Below are 18,578 nucleotides of genomic sequence, written 5' to 3' on the forward strand. Positions count from 1 at the left end.
ACTATAAAGCTTGAAAATCAATCAATCAATTTAAGGCAATAACAGTTACATTTAGATCTCCTGTAAATACTCATCCCAGCTTCATAGAATAATCATTTTTATGTTGTTGGCTCATTTTGGTGCGAAATTTAGAAATATTGTTTTTACTGGACAAACTATTCGAAATGATAAATTTAAAGAAGAAAACACAAAAACTCAAAGCGTCAGTTTGGATTTTTTTTTTCCAAGGGTCAAAATATTTATCAAAAAAAGGTAAACAATCCCCTTACAACAATAGAAATAAAATAAAATTAACTGAAATACTTTCATACCAAAACTAAATAAATGATAACATTGACATTTCTAACAAATTCCTATTGTAAAAGACCCAGATGTATTCTTGCAGCGTTTCTATGATGCTACAAGGTTCATTGCGTTAGCTCTGAAGACACGTTTAAAGAAAATTCAGTTTAAACCTGCATCTCTGTATTTCTTTGTTCAATAAATTGTTGTGAATCAGGAGCAGAAGAAAAACATGCTGTTTGAAAAAGGTTGTAGTTGTTGTGTGCACACTACAATCTGCATGGAATGGATGCATGGGAGCTTTTGACCCGTATTTTCTACATCACAAAAAGGATTTTCTTTTTTTTCCAAACAGCATTTTTTTCATCTGCTCCTGTTTCACAACTATTTGAATAAAGAAATAATAATTTGGATCTGAACTTTCTTTACATATTTCCTTCATCATCAAAAAGTGGCACAAGAAAATGCTAAAAACACAATTTTCATCAAAGTAGGTCATCAAAGACTTTGAATTAAAATGTTCAAATTATTATAAATACAAAACTCTCAAGTATCAAAGCCAAAAAACAAACAAACCTTTCTTTTTAAAAACACGTCAGCAATAAACACAATTAAAAAGTTCAAACTTTTTAAACATTTTCTTTCCAACAAAGGAGCTTCCATTGATCCACATTTTGCCTTTATTGACAAAAAGAAATCCAGCCAAAAAGCTTCTCTTTGGAACGCAACAGCACTTAAGAAATGTTACATTTATTGATTAAAGGGTGGGTCTGCTGAAACGGCCGCTGCTGAACAAGAGCGAGATCCTAAACAATTGTGTCTCTGCTTAACGGGACATTTGGGGACAAAGCCAGACGCACAGTGACAACACAGCTCTGATTATGTAGCCCTAATCAATAATGGGTCACCACATGCCAGGAGCAGGAGGCCCACAATGCAAATCAGGCTAGTTGACAAATATTGCCCGACTGTCTGCACAACACAAAAGCACGTTTCAGTCCTGCGCTGCCAGGCGTTGCAGCATCTGCACTTTAAAGTTACAGAACGCGACTTAAATTGGGAACCCCCAAAATAATCCACCGGTTTTCTTTTCTGCACTCACAGATGTCACAGCTTTATTTCACTGTCTGGCAACAGTTTACATGAGCTTCAACGAACCACAAACGCTTCGCGGGAAGTCGAGCAGTTCACACAGGGTTCCTTGCCTTGGCTCCATGCGAGACGCTAAGCAGACAGCTGTCCCAGTTTACATTAGACGTTCTGGAGCATCTCCAAGAAAGAAACTCAGGTCACAAACAAAAGTGTGCCAACAGTTTGCATGAGCCTCTCCAGCCCGTTCACCTATCATCCTGACGGAAGAGATCCAGGGGACAGCTTTGTACCGTTCCAGTGCCCGGTTGTGTCAACATCAAGACATTCTGAAAATATCAAACTGAGGCTGTTTGGAGCCAAAAGGCGCACGAGAACGCCACTAAAACATAACATTGCATCTCTCCAACTCTCCAGTAAAGTCAAACCATGAAGCGATGGATGGCAGCTGCAGTGTAGAAGATCAAAACAGGCTCATAAAATCCTGTGTGTTCATAAAGAAAGTGGGAGGTCAGCCATGGAGCGCAAACAGACCAGCTACTCTCCTGGAGGAAAGGTAGAAATCCTAAATGTTCCTATCGCCTCGAGTGGTTCTGAAGGTTCCCGGATTGCTGCCAACAGTGCCAAGGCCCGCTCTCATGGGTCACAGCACATGTCAGCGAGCGCACATTCAATGACAAACAAAGCTCCATCCAAGAGGTGTGATGGCATTAGCAGTTACTTTAGGCAGCTTCAATGATCTGTAAAAATCTGCGGCACATCCTCACCTCTAACCAACCTCTAAAAGGCTCGGAGCAGATGTAAGCAGCCTCAATTTGCAGATGAACAGTTCCTTTATTAAGAAGATGAGTAATCTCTCATCATGTCTCCATTTCAGTAGATGGCTGGGCTTATTTAGCTCACTCTGACAGTTTGACTAACGGGAAGAATTATCTTCAATCAGAGCCCTTTGTGTCGCTTCCCTCGCCATCTGCATCGGATCCGAGCATCTCCTGGTTTTCCTCAACCACTAGGGAGCGCTTTGACGTACTGAACTGGGCAAACGTTTCAGGCAGGTGTGAAAAAAGGCTGTAAATAAAGAAACATTAATAATAATTGTTTATTTTCAACCAATTTACAAAAAGCAAAGTGAGTAATCTACATCAAATGAGTACTTGGTGTTAATACTTTCTGCCTTCAACCGAGAATCTATTCTTTTCACTACACATGCAGAAAGTCAGGGGTGTTGTAGGAGTATAGTCATATGTACAATCAACTGGTTATACCAAATAGGTATTAATGATCATCAGTGTCACATGCAGGTTGAAACCCAGTTATGAAGTGAAACAGAAACAGGAGGAGGCTTCAAACCCGGTGAGGAACAGCCCAACTCTGTGACAAAGGTGAGACTGTGGAAGACAGATTCATGTCACGGCGAGATTGAGCACAGGAACCAGACACAAGGTAGTTCAACAAGGTCAAGGGAGTGCATCAACAAGATCTACCCCAGACAGAGATTTTCAAAACAGACTGTGGTTTCAAGATGTGCTGTTCAAGCTCTTTTGAAGAAGAACAAAGAAACGGGCAATGCTGAAGATTGTAGACGCCGTGGTCGGACCAGGAAGCTTAGAGCAGAAGATGAAAGACAAGCTTATTACCAGGTCCTCACAAAAAATATTGCAAATTTATCGTTATCGCGACATCAAGCTGTAGAATACGCGTATCACAAAAGACGGCGAAAATTTTACCTTAAATGTGCTAAAACAATCTTATGCCAGCTTGAAGTAATTAACGGATCAAATAAATCCCTTTATGCATTTGACCAATCGGATGGACGCCTTCACGATGTTGACCAATCGGATGGAGCTATTTTATGTTAGATATTAGCCTCCTGTGTAGTCTATGGTTAACTCTTATTTAAATAAACTGTTGCAGTGAAATTGTTGTTTTGCTATTTGTTTGTGTATCGCAAGTTATATCATCATCGCAATATTGATCACTAATATCGCAAAATGCGGGTTTTCCTCATCTTGTGCGGCCATACTTATTACCCTATGAAATTGGAAGATGAGCAGCAGAGCCATCACCTCAGAACTGGCAGAAACCAAATATGCTCATTTACAGACTGAAGAACTCTAATCAGAAGTGGTCTTTATGGAAAGGTTGTGGCCAAAAAGTCACACCTCCAACGAGAAAACAAGGCCAACGAATCAAGTATGCATGAACACAAAAGAACTGAGGTGTAGAAAAAAACGTAGCAGTTGTTTTGGACTGAGGAGTGAAAATCTAGTCTATTTGGACGTAGCAGAAGACTGTTTGCCGAAGGACTGGATAGTGGTATAAACATGAGTGCAAGCAACAGTGTTTTGGTGCTACATTTCTGTCAATACAGAATTGGTCAAGATTAATAGAGTCCTCAATGCTCATACAATACAAACAGATACTAACCCATCATACAAAAACATGAAGAGGCGTAAGAATTGCACCAAATTTGCACCAAAAGTCCTAAAAGTTCGACTTTAATCATCTTTTGATCTATTTTCAAGTGTTCCCAGTGGTCTTTTAGTTATGATTATCCTGTTTTTAGACAAAATTACAACAACAAAAAACCTGTGTCGTTTTTCTAGGACATAGTTTCTGCAGAGCGGATGTAGTTCTTTCGAAATTTGCCTATTAGTTGTGGGCAGGACTGTTGGTGCAGAGCAATAACTGAGCTATCTGTTTACACGTTCTCCCACTAGCTTACAGCCCCTCTCACACCCCAACTTAACATTACCGGTGCAACAAAAAGGCCGAGCAATATTGGAAATATCCAGGCGTACAGCTTTAAGCCAGATGCCAGCTAAGACGAGGAAAACGAAGACTCCCTCAGTTATCAGACAATATCACAAACATGTTAAAAAAACAAAAACACTGTTTTTATCAGAGTGGGTCTTAAGAGAGCTATCTTCAGTGTGAAGAAGAATAAGAAGTTCTAGAGGTGATGGCATGGTCACCACAGAGCCCTGGGTTGCCACATCATCAACATCCACAGAAGATCTATGGGAAGTTCTCTGTGGTGTTTGGATTAACCTACCAGCCAAGTTCCTTCAAAAACTGGATTCAAATTTACCTAGAAAGATCTGTGCCTTTTTGAAGGCAAGATACTGATTTGTAAGGAGGCATAGACTCATCTAATCTAAAACTGAAAAGCAGAAACTTTTACATTTTTAGGAGAAGTCTGATCCTTGGACTTCATCACTGCAGGCTAAGCATGATTTTTTTTTTTTTGGCTGAAGGGCGTTTGCAAACCCAGAGCAACTGTCAGCTAAACATGCAAACTTTTGGAACAGTCAAATCCAAACCGGCCGTCCCACATGTTAAGTGAAACTCTACAACGAAAGACCACAATAATGTTAAAAAATAAATCAATCCAGCGCACGGTTAGTATGTCATTCAATGTCTCATGTGTTTTGGGTTCATTGACCAAAAATGTAGGACTTTATTTTTTAAATTGGTGATGATGACGGACAGAATGTGTCATTGGTAGCTTCAGTACCAAATCCTGAACGTCAAGCTCTCTACATCATGTCAACTGAAAGAAAAAAAAGGATTTCCTGCAACTTAGAGAGCAAAATGTGTCTGACAATTTAAAAAGCGACAAAAGAACTGAACTTTAAAATTAAAATATTAAGGTAGTTATTGAATTAACCAGTTTAAAACTATACTGTTTATATAAAAGTAACAAGAAATGTTCTTTGTTTAAATCACAGACCCAGACTTTAACACGCAAGTTTCATTTTATCCAAAACTAAGAATTGAAAAAAAAGTTACTTCCCTAAGAGAAAAACAAGAATAACCCATCTGTTTTCGAACCCTCAGAAAAACAAAACCTACGCAGACATTGTGAACCTCAAGCAGAAAAGTTTTCATGTGAAGAACTTGAAAGACTAAGCAAAGAAAATATTTGATTTTACAGCTGCACAAATGTGTAACTACAGAAAAGCTGGTTTCTGTTTTTATCAGCTTTTGTGATCTTTTTTTTTTTTTCTATCTGTGATGCAGAAAAAACCCACATATGCTCATAGCAGTTTTCATTTTGAACGCTGCCACCACGTGCACAACCACAGGCAAGAGGTTCTTACGTTCCACATTGCCAACTCCTACAACAGTAATGCACTTCTCAGGAAAACAAGAAACATATTTTTCAGCCTTTTTCTTTATTTGAATATTTGAAGCTATTTCTGTCACACTATCAAGACAAATACCAGCGTTTCAGATGCTATCGGATGCATTTGTTAACCACAAGTGTTACTTAAGTGAGATCACGTAGAATGGGAAAGTCCAAATCTCTTTAAGAAAATGAACATTCTGATGATGCAGCTTATAGCACTGCCTTGCTTTTTTTAGACTTCCTTGAAACAAATGAAACAAAACATCATATTTTCAAAGATCCAATGCAATGAAAATCGTCTTTTTAACATGTTCTTCTGGCATTTTTCTGATAATGGACATAAATAAAGAAATTAAGCTTAAAATTGTATTTCTAAGTATTTCTTTGTCCAAATTGTTGTGAATCAGGAGCAGAAAATGTTTTTTTTTTATAAATTTGTGGCATAGACACTACGCTGGGTGAGCCAGAAGCAGCCTGCTCTGACTTCTCAGATATGAGTGACAGGAAGGGGGGGGTTGATCATTATATCATTATATCTCATTTACAACGCATGGAAAGCACGGATGATGTTGAGAGATCAGGTTGATTTCTTTTTTTAAGAGCTCTACAGAAGCATCAGTAATCACGTCTTTGAACGATGTCTGGATTCCTGACATCGTTCAGAGACTCTCCCGTAAAGATGAGCTTCACCCCGCATCTGAATGACGGCCGCTTTCTACGGATTTCAACTCTGTGACCCAGTTTGACGACTTGCTGTCCCCCAATAGCTGGAGGAGGGAAAAAATAAAAGTATGAATAAAATTAGAAGACCATTTATTGTTTTTCATTTAAAATAAGAACAATATCATAAAGTTAAGGAGGAGAACAATCAAATCCTGTTAGGTTAGGTTGGACTCCACCCACCGATTGTGCCAGTCAACACGTCACGTGCCCAAAAGTGAGTCCCTGATTGGATGACGTGTTGCGTCATCCTCGCCAAAGTTCTGATTTTTAACTGCGCTACGTTGCTCAAACTGCACTCCTTCCGGACCGACGCGCAGTCAGTGCCCGACGCTTAAATGGCGGCACAGATCAATTAAAACTGAACGGCTCTGCCGCGTGAATCGCGTTCGGTGCGACCGCGGCTTAATAAACTACAGAAGCTGTCCAAGAAAACGCCAGATTTTTTTTATTTTGTCTAAAAACAGCAAAATCTCAATTAAAAGATGACTTTTTATCGTATTATATTATTTACAATAGATCAAATGGTGATCAGAGCAGGTCTTTAAGTCTGAATGTAAAAAAAACATGCTAACAATATAAGGACTAAAGATGGAGATTGGTATAAAGCTATAATCTTGCATATTTAACTGTTACATTAAATATATGCTGTCTCCGTCTTAAACAAACAAACAAACAACAATACAGACAAACAAGTATGATTTTTTTTCTTAAATGTTTGCATTCATTTCAATTGGAAATTTAAAAACTTTACAATCTGGGACATGCTCATTCTTTTAACCGTCAATGTAAAAACTTTAGATACTTGGCTTTTTAAGTCCATTTTTTTAGGTTATGTATGAAAAAGTGGTTCTTACTCTTATTTATGACCCTATCCCGATTGAAAACAATGGCTTCAGTGTGTGATGACACCTATTAGTTTGTATTAGCCTGATTTAACCCTTTAACATCAGAGATGTCACCGATTTCTCCTAAATTTCTAGACAAATTTGCACCGTCATGCAACCCTTTACGTTGGTAACGCGTTACGTATTCGATTGCGGAAGCATTTTACTGCTGTACAGTGTTGCATATCAGCACAAGGCTGCTCTTTCTGCACTTCAGAATCACCTGGAATTACATGAATTGCATCAACGGTTGAAGAGTTTAGCTCAGTGAAAAGAAAGAAAACACTGGAGCTAAAACTTTAGTGTTAAAAGTTTAAAACCAACAGAGTCACTAAATGTAACCCTTTTTCAAAGAAGTGGAAAAAAGGCGGGACAGTGGATTCAACCTGTCAATCAAAATTCCACTTTGTGGCATCACCTTGACTTTGACTATTTTCATCCAACCACACAGGTAAAAGATTTTTTTAAAACCCGTCTGTGAGCATTTTAGAGATACGCTGCTATACATAGAACTGAATGTGAACTGACTTGTTTGGTTATCAAACTGCCTGGAAGTAACCCGGTGAACTGACCTCACTCCAGCTACTTTCGTTTTTAAACAGGCTTCAAACAGGAAGTTAATGCAAAATTAAATGAAAACTAATTATCCTACCGGAAGACCACTTTCCTTGCTTTTTATCTTTTTATTTTTTTAAAAGAGAAAAAATTCCAAATCAACTCACTCACGCTGTTGTTACTTGTCTTTTTTTTTTATTCGATCCATTAAACTAAGTCATGACCCCAGCGTTAGTTTAGCAAATAAGCAAAAAGATTGGCACCACTCATTCAAATCACGAGTGAAAAGAAAAAAACAAATTCTATCAGATCTAATTTCCTGAGGAACCAGACTATTTTTAGCTCAGCAGATAAAGTCTTGATAGATGGAAAGACATTTATATAGTCACAGCCCAATTTGATTTCTTTCCTTGTTATGGGACCTCTGTCCAAAACACTTCCTGAAGGTACCATCCAGAGGAAGTTTGGCATCTGCGAGTGCTGAAATAATTACGCTTTGGAGCAAAAGCCCACATGCCAAACTCAGGAGTTCATGGCAAAGGGCGGGAAATTGTGACAAAGGTTCTCTGTGTGGAGAAAAAGAAATGGAGAATTTTGGCACTGCCGAAACGATCAACCGCTAACAAACGTTGAAAGACGACGTTCAAAGAAAATTGGAACTGACAGCGACTGGTTATGGGCTGCAGCCCCACAAGGGTCCGTTTAAGTGAAGGGAGCATACCCCCCCTTCCATCTTTTTTGCAGCTATTGGGGACAGGCCCCACAGATGAAATGGAACAAGGAAAAAGCCTGTGTGAGCGCTGGGTGTCTGTCAAAGCAGGAACTGGGAGGCGCTCAGAGTTGACCTCTGAGGGCAAGGACTTCCCAAAGCCCCTCTGCAAAACAACAGCCCAGCCGGCAGCTGACAGTGGGACTCGGGCTGCAAAAAAAAAATTAATAAATAAGTGACCAACCCAGTCCCCTCCACCGGGGACCAACCATGAGAAACGGTAAGCGAGGAGCAGCAGCAGCAGACATCACCTCTGTGATATGATCTGTCTGGAATGTGTCATGTCTTGCTGCATTTGAACAGGCATGTTTGTGCTGTGCGAGACACAACAGGAGGCATTCAGCGCCCTGGACTTGTTTACCGCACAGCGGCGTTAATAGGAACGCCAGAAAGATGGGCGCTAATGATTGCTAGCAGGGGGGAGGGGCTGCAGATAAGGTGGAATCCCGTCAATCGACCCCGAGTGAACCGCGCCGGAGTCGACCGCCGCTTGTTTTCATGTTCCTTTGCCTTTCTCTGGACATTGTTCAAAAAAAGCAACACCTCCCTCCCACCCCACCCACCCCTGGAACCTGAGCCCTCCTCCACAAGGAGATAAACTCCAACTGTTTTTCTTATTTTGTGCAAATGTATGTGAAAATTGACTTAAGCTGTCTGCAGTGCCGTTGTCACATGCTTGAGGAATGGAGAGGATGGGGGGGGGGGGGGGCAGCATGCGTATTCTCATCATGTGTTTGTGCAGCAAAAAAAGGAGCTGTTGTAGAGTCAGTGAGTCACCGCCGAGACTTAATCGCATTTGTAAACAATTAGTAAACACACAACACGGTCTGGGCACGCCGGTTCCAGTGAATGCAGTCTCCTGTCCTCGCCGTCGTCTGCATCCGGGCTTTTTTTTTCCTGTCCTAGTTTGCATACAATTTGCATGAATATCATGCAGGAAATGCAAGTTTTTTTTTGTGTGTGGAGTTTAGCATCAACCGCAAGGGGCTTAACTTTGCTTTGCTAGTATTTCACAACTTAAAGATTGACGAGAACCGGCCTCTTCCGGACAGAGGAAAGCGGTTGTTTATTGACAGGGAGAGCTGTCATTAAACTTCTAAATAATAATCTACGAGTGGATTTAAAGCATCCTTTACCTGTAGAATGATTAGTTCAACATGTCGCTTTGGATAAGGGAGCACTCCGATTTTGATTTATTGTAAAAGCCTTCCCCAGGGTCTTTTTTTAATACATTTATGCTGTTTTTAGCCAAAAACCCAAAAACCTGTAACGTTGTCTTGGACACATTCAACTCAATTGTAGTTATATAGCCCAATATTTACAAGTCATATCAATGGACATAGTTTCTACAAAGCAGCAGTAGTTCATTAGAAATTTGTCTCCGAGCCACCCCCCCTTTCCTGTCACTCATAACCGAGAGTTCTCTGTTTACATTCACTCCCACCAGCTTACAGCCCCTCACACCTCCAACCTAACAATACAGGGGCAACAGAAATGGTGAGCAGTATTGGAGCTGTCCAGCCGTACAGTTTTGAGCCAAATGCCAGGTCAGACGAGGAAAACAAAGACGTATTTTCTGCACTCTAGAGCACCCAGGAATATAAGACGCACCATCAATGATTGGCTGAATGATTGACCGTTTTCAAACTTATGTCATATATAAGCTGCAAAGAACTAAAAGGTGATCACTTTGAAATGGAAAAAAATTCTTTTTTTTTACACTTCCTTGAAACAAATACATCATGTTTTTAAAGACCCAGTATGATGAAAATCGTGTTTTTAACGTGTTCTTGCGGCATTTTTCTAATAATGATGAGCATATATAAAGAAAATTAAGCTTAAAATTGCATGTCTGAGTTAATGTGACTATGATAACTTCCGACCTCAGTAGTAGCGTGTAAAAATAAACAAATAACTAAATAAATAAAACAGTCTGACACCGGTGACCACATTAGCCGCGTAAGCGTATTTACAATAACACCCAACCATGTTTGGAACTTGTAAAACAAAATGACTGACATTATGACAGAGAGCTGTGTGCCTCTGAAAATCTCTTTAACATCATTAACAACCAGAATTTATCCATATATAAGGTGCACTAGTTTTTTTTTAAGAGAAAGAAGGCTTTTAAGTTCACCTAAAAGGGCAGCAAATACAGAATATGGATCAAGGCGTCTACAAGCCGATGCATCAGAATGGAGTCAAGCAGGGAGCCCAGTGTATTTTCTACCATCTTTTTCAAAAGGCATGTTTTCATTTCATTTCTCCTGATTCAGAAATTTTTGAATACAGAAACACTCAGAAATGTGAATTTTGAGCTTAATTTTCTTAAAACGTGTCCTCCATCCTCAGAAAAACATGTTAAAAACCCCAAAAAGACCATTTCCATCCGAGTGGGTCTTTAAGGTTGTCAGATGACAGCGATCCTGCTGAGTAAATGGATTCAATTGTTCATACTTTGAGTTGAAGTGGAAGGAATTTGGAATGGACAGATTAGCGCATTTCACAAGTCTGCCTGCACAGGACGCCGTCTCATGACTTTTTTCTGACTCCGTTGAGGTTGTTGTGCGGATGATAATGTCAGCTTTATCCGTCCTTGTCCAGCTTCTCTGCTGTTGTTCTAAAAAGTTCTTGTTGTTTTTTCCTCCCCCCAATCTCCCGCTGTGTAAACTTTAAGTGGAGGACAATGAGGAAAACAAAAAAATACAGGATGAGAGGGCCGCGGTTGAAGACGTGCAAAGAGGGTGACATCATAGTAGAGTCAGCCAGCAGGAACCTGGAGAGCCCCAGTAATGCAACACCAAACATAAACAGCAGACAGCTGTATTTATAGAGAGATTGTCTCATGGTTCCTCCATCAGCCTCCATAAATCCTATTATCTGATTTGCAGCCCAACAAGAGGCCAGCTCTGGATGCAAACACTGCATCCTCCAGCCTGGGCCTTTAACTCTCAGCTGCAACCATTGGTGGAGTTCTGAAAACCAGCAGCATCACGCCTGATCAGACATGAGCTCATCATACCAGGATGGGGCCAGATGACAGTTTGAGGGGCTGTTTAGTCCAAATCTGCAGCAGCTGTCAGGTATTACACAGGCTTATTAACCCCCCCCCCCACACACACACCCATGGATGACCTTCTAGTTCACAAATGTTTGTTTGCAGTTGCGCAGAAGAGATGCTGCACCTGCTGCAACCGGGCTTCAAAGCTGACGGTTGGTGCAGCCAGAAAAAAAAGAAAAGAAGAAGAAAAGCCAAAGCCGGGTAAACTTTTTACTCACGTATCTCCGGAGTTTCTTCTCCGGGGGGGATTTTCGGAGCCAGCCCTGGAAGATGATCTCCCCGCCGCTCATGTCTGCTTCTTCTTTCGCTCAAAAAAGAAAAAAAAAAAAAAAGACAACCCGTCACCAGAACATGACGGCTCCTGAGGGCCCGCCCGCTCACTCTGCTGTCGGCGCTCGGCTCTCACTGCTGCAGCCCGCTCCCCCCATTGGATGGCGGTCAGGACCCGTGCCGGCGGGCCGAAGACGCAACCCCTCCGTTTACCGGGTCGGTGCTGGGTTTTTCTCGGCACGCTCTGCGACTGTGCGGCGGAGGAAAGTACGGCGGAGAAACTTCACTGATGCGGCGTGAGGAAGTGCCAAAGCGCGTCTGCAGTTTGTTTTCCCAATTCACACCACGCCCACAGAGGGAGGGATGGGCTGCTGGGATGAACAGGATGGAAGAACAGCTTGCAGCAAAACGACGACGACGACTACGCTAACTCCCTCCTATGTTTAAAAAAAACGCACGCGCCACGAAAGCTTTAAGTTAACGTCTCAATTTCGTTTAAATCCCTTTACAAAATTAATTCGGAAATAAAAAGAAGTACATCCATGGGTACTATAATCACTAACAATTATTAATTAATCATCTGTTTAGTATTTGTGCTTTAAATTAAGGTAAAATAAACTAATTTAGCAAAGCTAATTAAAAACTATTAGCTAGTCCATTTTATTGAATGAGAAACAGCACCACCTGGTGGTGGGAATAAGACGTACACATTGAACACACGTGTAATCTTTCTAATGGCTATTTTTAACATCTTACATTCATCTTTTTGTAGATTTTTCCAGCACTTGTTTCTTTTCTGTCTTCTAAAGTGTCATAAAAGATGGTCACTCCCACCAAGTCTAGTTCTGCAGGCTGCTCTTCCAAATAGACTATTCCTTACTTAAAGAATTTCACCAAATACCCTTCAAAATGAACCTTATGTAGTGCCTTAAGCTGATTTTTTTATAAAATGTTTCATCTTAAACAAAATGTTTCATCTTAAACATCCAGTATATATTTTTTAAATTAAATCAAGTTTCACAGAATAATATAAATGAAAGCTCAAACCTTTTTATTTTAATATTTTTATTTTAAAGGAGACAAGAATGGGAAAATCTCGGAAAAGGAATAACATCCTTGATGTTGTCGACACCAAGAATGCACTGTAAATATCTCTCAAACCCCAATCCGAAGCCACCATGAGGAACCGAGCCAAACCGTCTCAAGTCCAGATACCTGCAAATCCATTAAAAAAAAGAAAATCATAAAGAAATAATTATTGGTAAAATGTCATTTATGTATAGAAATGTTCTTACCAGCTGTAGGTGTCTTCTAAACCACACCTAAAAAGATAAATACAATTACCCAAGGGCTAATAAAGTTTTTTTTAACATAATGGATTAAAAAAAAATTGTACAACCTTCAAAATTTTCTTTGTGAAAAAAATACAAGACACGATACAAATATATTGTTTCCTTGCAGCAGGACCATATAAACCAAGATACTAGTTACTCCAAGTACTTCTGTAATCAAGATTAGTTGAAAGTTTGCAAAAACACATCAAGACGTATTCAGTCAACACATCGTTATTCTGTTTTTAAAGAATGAATAACAACTTATTTTCTTAACATTTTCACAAAACCCATTTGACCCCTTAACTAATGCAAATATATGCTGTAAGTTAATGTTCCCATTTCAAATATGTACAGAACAGACTTAAGGTTGGACACGCCTTCCCATTCATTTGAATAAGAAGGTGTGTCCAACCTTTTGGTCTGTACTGTATGCAATTATGTTAATACAGAAGCAGGCCCCTTCAAATAGGTCAGAAATTCTTACCCCATTGGCAGATTTTCTTTAAATAAGCAAAACAAATCTGCCAATGGGGTAAGAAAAATGGTCTTATCAATAACTCTTATTTAAGAAAACAATTGCCCCCCTATTGATTCAAATATGCATCAAACCACTTCAGCTCCAAAATTACCTTAATATAGTATAGCTAGGAAGGTATAACAAAGTATTTTTAATAGCTGGAAATAAATTGATGGGTTGAGGGGTTCAACTATTGAAAAACGTTCTTTATAAGACATAAGACATTTTTTCTTGAAAAAAGGGTATTTTTACTTTCTGAAGATTCAGTTTTGGCAGTGTATTTGAAAATATAAATGTTGTTTTACTCAAAAACATTAACCTGTAGAATCAATTTTGGAAAACTAAAGGACAACAAATCCAAAAACATGAAGATTTATGTCACACAAAGACATAAAGATGTCGTACAGGACCTGATGGGCGTACAAACAAAAATGAATTTTTTTCCCCCGAAAGCCCGAGTGCTGCCGGTGCCGGCGGCGGTACGGGTGCAGCAGCCTCCCCACATCCCCTGCAGTGTGCATTCTTACTCTCCCAGCCGAGACCTCAGCAGATCCAGCCTCTCCTCTCTGAGCGAGCCCCCGCAGAGCTCTCCGACTCCTGGCACGAGGAGGTCCACTGCAGCTGCCTGCACACAAACAACCTCTGTTATGCAAATCCCCTGCAATGACCCACCTGGCACCACGAGGGCGGAAACGAGCCGTTAAATCATTGATTTTGAATCGGCGGCGCCTTGACAGGGTAACCCCCGTCTTACTGTATGCTTGGGATGGTCCTGGTTGTCTCTTGCATAAAAGGGCTTCAGGTCATAGGGGTAATCAGTGACAAACACTGGAATGTTGCCGCAATGTTTCACCAGGAACTTCTCGTGTTCTGTCATCAGGTCACAACCCCACTGAGGAGAAGAAGAGCGAGGTCAGCGTGGACATCTGTGGAGGGAAAAGGCTTGCAGCAGAAACGCATCGGATATCAGGGAGAAAAAAAAAACAAAAACGTACATCGGTGGGGAAGGTAAAAGTTTCCGAACTGCGCTTCAGGATGTCAATGGCTTCAGTGTAGGTTATCCTAAAAGAACACAACATTCAAGACCTTCAAAATTCGGCTCTCTTCATCTTTGATTTATGTGTTCGTACAAGCAAAACTCACACAGGAAAGCTCTTCCTCAGCATGTCGTCCAAGGTGTCCTTGAGGTGCAGAAATATGTAAGCTGAGATAATGATGAAGTCAGATGCAGCTGCTCCCTGGAAGGAGCCGGGGTTGAGCATACGAGTGTCCTTCAGGACTCACCCTGTGTCCAGGAGCCACGTATTTGTGAAACAAATCCACATCCTCCTCACAGTGAGCCAGCACAGACTCTGTGACTGACCTGAACAGCTCCTCCATGACCTAAAGGACAGGCAAAGTGTCATCATTACACAGATTTAAAGACGCAGTCCCATGAAAAGGTGTTTGGAACACCCTCTTGTGGCATTTTTCTCATGATGGAGGACAGATATTAAGCCTAAAACTGCTTCTGAGGATTTCTTTGTTCAAATGATTATCAGGCGAAAAAACTGCCGTTTGAAAAAGAACTTATTTGTTACGTACAACGGGTCACAAGCTCCCTGCTCGTGATCGGAAGAGGGAAGTTGCTCCGCACCGACAGTTCCGCCCACAACTCAAAGGTGAATTTCTTATTTACTACTGCTGCTACTCTGCAGAAACTATGTCCTAGGAAACGACACAGGTTTTTTGTTTTGGCTAAAAACGGCATAATCACAATGAAAAGACCACCGGGAACGCTTTGAAAATAGATGAAAAGAGGATCAGAGTAGAACTTCAAACAATTATTCTCTCACAGATAACTGCAATCACTTTTATTTGACCTATTGTGAACCTAATAACAAAATTAACTTTTATTATTTTCAAAAAAGCCTTGTGACAGACTGGTGCCATGTGCAGGGTGGTGAAGGTCATCAGCATTAAATAATGCTGCGTAACACCCAATAGTGTTACCTAATGGATTAAAGCAAGACTTGGAAAAACAGGGCTCCAGCACAGAGCCCTGTGGTACACCTCAGCGTGAGGCACCGACTCTGTCAGAGTCAGATTTACAAACATATGAACCCAAATATACTATCCAACCATTGATTAAGTTTCATATCAGCATATCTTTTTATAAACATTTGGCCGTGAACCCCGCCTCTAGCCCATCTTGCGCCCCCAGCCCTCCCATCTGGATGAAGCCCATCTGCTGAACTATTTAGATATGTAGTTGTAGGGTTAGATAAGATAATTCTTCTCTAAGAGTTCTGGTACATCGCCTGTCCGTCCTGGAGGTGGATCCCTCCTTTATGTGGACACCCCTGAGGTTTCTTCTTCTTTTTTTTCTGGAATTGTTTTTTCCCCCCAGGAGTTTTTCCTTACCGGGAAGGCGGGTCTGAGCACGATGCCCAGTTTAGCCTAGTCTGTTTAGTTTAGCAATCAGCTATTGTATTTAATATCTAGGGCTGCATGATATGAGGAAAACTTGCGATATGCGATATTAGTGATCAATATTGCGATGACGATATAACTTGTGACACATGAACAAATAGCAAAACAACCAAAAACATCAATTCCATTTCACTGCAACAGTTTGATTTAAATAAGAGTCAATATAACTATAATTATACTCCACATGGCATAATCGTGCATAGGAGGCGGAGATCTAACATGAAAGAGCTCCATCCAACTGATCAACAACGTTAAGGCCTCCATCCGATTGGTCAAATGCATAAATGGATTCATTTGATTCATTAAATACTTCAAGCTGCCATACGATTATTGTAGCACATTTAAGGTAAAAATGTATTACAATTTGCGCCGTCTTTTGCGATATGTATTTGCGATTTATTGTGCGGGCCTTTTTATAACCGATTTTTTTGGTTTTGTACAATTAGTGAAGCCCGTTGAGCCAAATGTGCTGTAATATTGGGCGACATAAATAAAACTGAATTGAGTTGAATGGAGATCAGGTCTGTGCGAGAGCGCTTTTCCACACCTTGGTCAGATCCTCGATGGATTCTGTGAAGGAGATTTCCGCCTCCACCATGAAGAACTCTGCCAGGTGACGTCGGCTCTGGGAGTTTTCTGCCCGGAAAGTCGGCCCAAACGTGTAAACTCTAGGAAATGCTCTGCAAGGATTAAAAACATCCACAAAGATGAATTAAACCTAAAAAAGAGACTTCACTTTGAAAACATTCATATGTATTTTAACAGAAAAAGTTGATCTGACCCTGACATGACCTCTAAATGCAGCTGTCCTGATACAGTCAGGTACACCGGTACAGAAAAAAAACTCCCTTCATTTGCAAACGTCGTGCCTGGCGGCTGTGGAGAGAGTTAGGTCAACTTAAGGAGTCACTGGGACTCCCGGTGATCCAAAACCAGGAGATTCCTTGTCCTACCTCCACCTGGAAGAGCTCTCCTGCTCCTTCACAGTCATTAGAGGTGATAGTTGGAGTGTGAATCAGTAAAAAACCATTGTTCTGAAGAAAATGAAAAAAGCAATAACAATATAAAGCATAAAACAGTTGCTGTACTTTGTAAAAAAGAAAGTTCTCACCTTAAAATAAGAATGGACAGCAGCGGTGGCCTCACTTCGTATCCTCAGAAGAGAGCTGAAGGCATTTGTTCGACACCTGAGGTGAAGAAACTGGCGGATGTACTCGAGGCTGTGGCGCTCTTTGATTTTAAAGGGGAAATCCTAAAAGACAAGAGCCAATCCTCCGAGTTTTATTCATGGGAATGAGTCCTCTTACTGACGGATATGTGGAATAGTACTGAGCTCCTCATCACTACCTACCACTGGGTTGCATTCTCCAATGACCCGGATCTGTTCGGCTTCCAGCTCGACCGGCTGCTTGGAGTGGGGACTTTTCTTCAGGATCCCTTTGACTTCAACAGCACAGCCGAAGCCGAGCAACCTGCAGCCGAGCGGAACATGCCTCAGACTCAAACGCATCGGACACATGGAAGATGTTTGGGCAAAAACTACCGGGAGTGCTTACGGATCGTTCATCCCTGCTGGAGCGATAACTTGTAAGGACTTCAGAGAGCTTCCATCGTTCACATGCAGGAAAAGATTCTGTTTTTGGGGTCGAAAGGAGCGGACCCATCCCTAAAACACAAAAGTCAAGCATTATGTCACTAATTTAATTCAATCAGAGTGTATAAATAAAGGTAAAGCACATGCTTCAACAGTTCTACAATTAAAATGAATAACTTCGTTATGAGTGCAGTTCTTCTTAAAAAACAGACATTACTTTAACTATTAAACACCAGATAACTTACAAATATGTTAGTAATGCATTAGTGTTACCTGAATTCGGACATTTTCTCCCACTTGAGCATCTAAAAAAGCTTCAGAAACGCGAAGTTTAGTTGGATTCTTCATGCAGTAACGCCTGACAGTGACACCCGAACGGCAAACTGGTGTCATTGATGACAAAAGAAGGGCCCTCGTAACCGTTTGAAACATCATCTCCACTGCTAAATTTTATGAGCAAAAACGAGAAGCTAAAGACACATCTTACAGTAAAAACCGGGCTTCTAAACGGTTCTGTTTTAGGAATCTTGCTCTCTTTTGACTTTCAGCTCTAGCGTCCATACTTCCTGTTTGGGTCTATCCTGATACGCCAGTTTAAGTCACGTGGGTAATGGCAAAACCTATCAGGGTTCACTGACCATTGTGATGCGTTTGAGACCTCCGGGAGACAGTATTTAAATAGAGGAATTTCGCGGGTAAGTTACAAGACAAACACTTTTGAAAACAATCTTGCAACCAAATAAATATAAATTATTATTTGAAATAGTTTAAATACAGTCAAAATATAAGAACGCAATTAAAAATAGTTAATCTCCCCAAGATCTATTCTATTCTATTCTATTCTATTCTATTCTATTCTATTCTATTCTATTCTATTCTATTCCATTCTGACAAAA

At 40.6% G+C, this 18,578-nt stretch overlaps 2 protein-coding genes across 3 annotated transcripts in view; both read right to left on the reverse strand.

Annotated features, from left to right (window-relative positions):
• The window catches only part of gab2 (GRB2 associated binding protein 2), a 43,451-nt gene extending 30,726 nt beyond the window's left edge, over window positions 1-12,725 (reverse strand). For both annotated transcript variants that reach the window (XM_011482305.3, XM_011482304.3), the window contains exon 1: window positions 11,714-12,725. In XM_011482305.3, the coding sequence (XP_011480607.1) occupies window positions 11,714-11,785 (72 nt within the window). In that variant the 5' untranslated portion in view covers window positions 11,786-12,725. The remainder of the gene's footprint in view (window positions 1-11,713) is intronic.
• An 88-nt stretch (window positions 12,726-12,813) lies between these two features.
• On the reverse strand, window positions 12,814-18,284 carry nars2 (asparaginyl-tRNA synthetase 2, mitochondrial). Its single transcript, XM_004075277.4, has 14 exons — window positions 17,956-18,284; window positions 17,645-17,754; window positions 17,440-17,560; window positions 17,200-17,340; window positions 17,042-17,122; window positions 16,870-16,964; window positions 16,636-16,768; window positions 14,901-14,999; window positions 14,760-14,797; window positions 14,612-14,678; window positions 14,371-14,508; window positions 14,144-14,241; window positions 13,061-13,087; window positions 12,814-12,980 (listed from the first exon to the last, which is right to left on the reverse strand). The coding sequence occupies exons 1-14, from the start codon at window positions 18,115-18,117 to the stop codon at window positions 12,836-12,838; spliced, it is 1,455 nt and encodes a 484-aa protein (XP_004075325.2). The 5' UTR covers window positions 18,118-18,284; the 3' UTR covers window positions 12,814-12,835.
• Window positions 18,285-18,578: the final 294 nt, after the last annotated feature.

This window comes from Oryzias latipes, chromosome 13 (assembly GCF_002234675.1).
Source record: "Oryzias latipes chromosome 13, ASM223467v1".
In the NCBI taxonomy this organism is placed as follows: Eukaryota; Metazoa; Chordata; class Actinopteri; order Beloniformes; family Adrianichthyidae; genus Oryzias; species Oryzias latipes.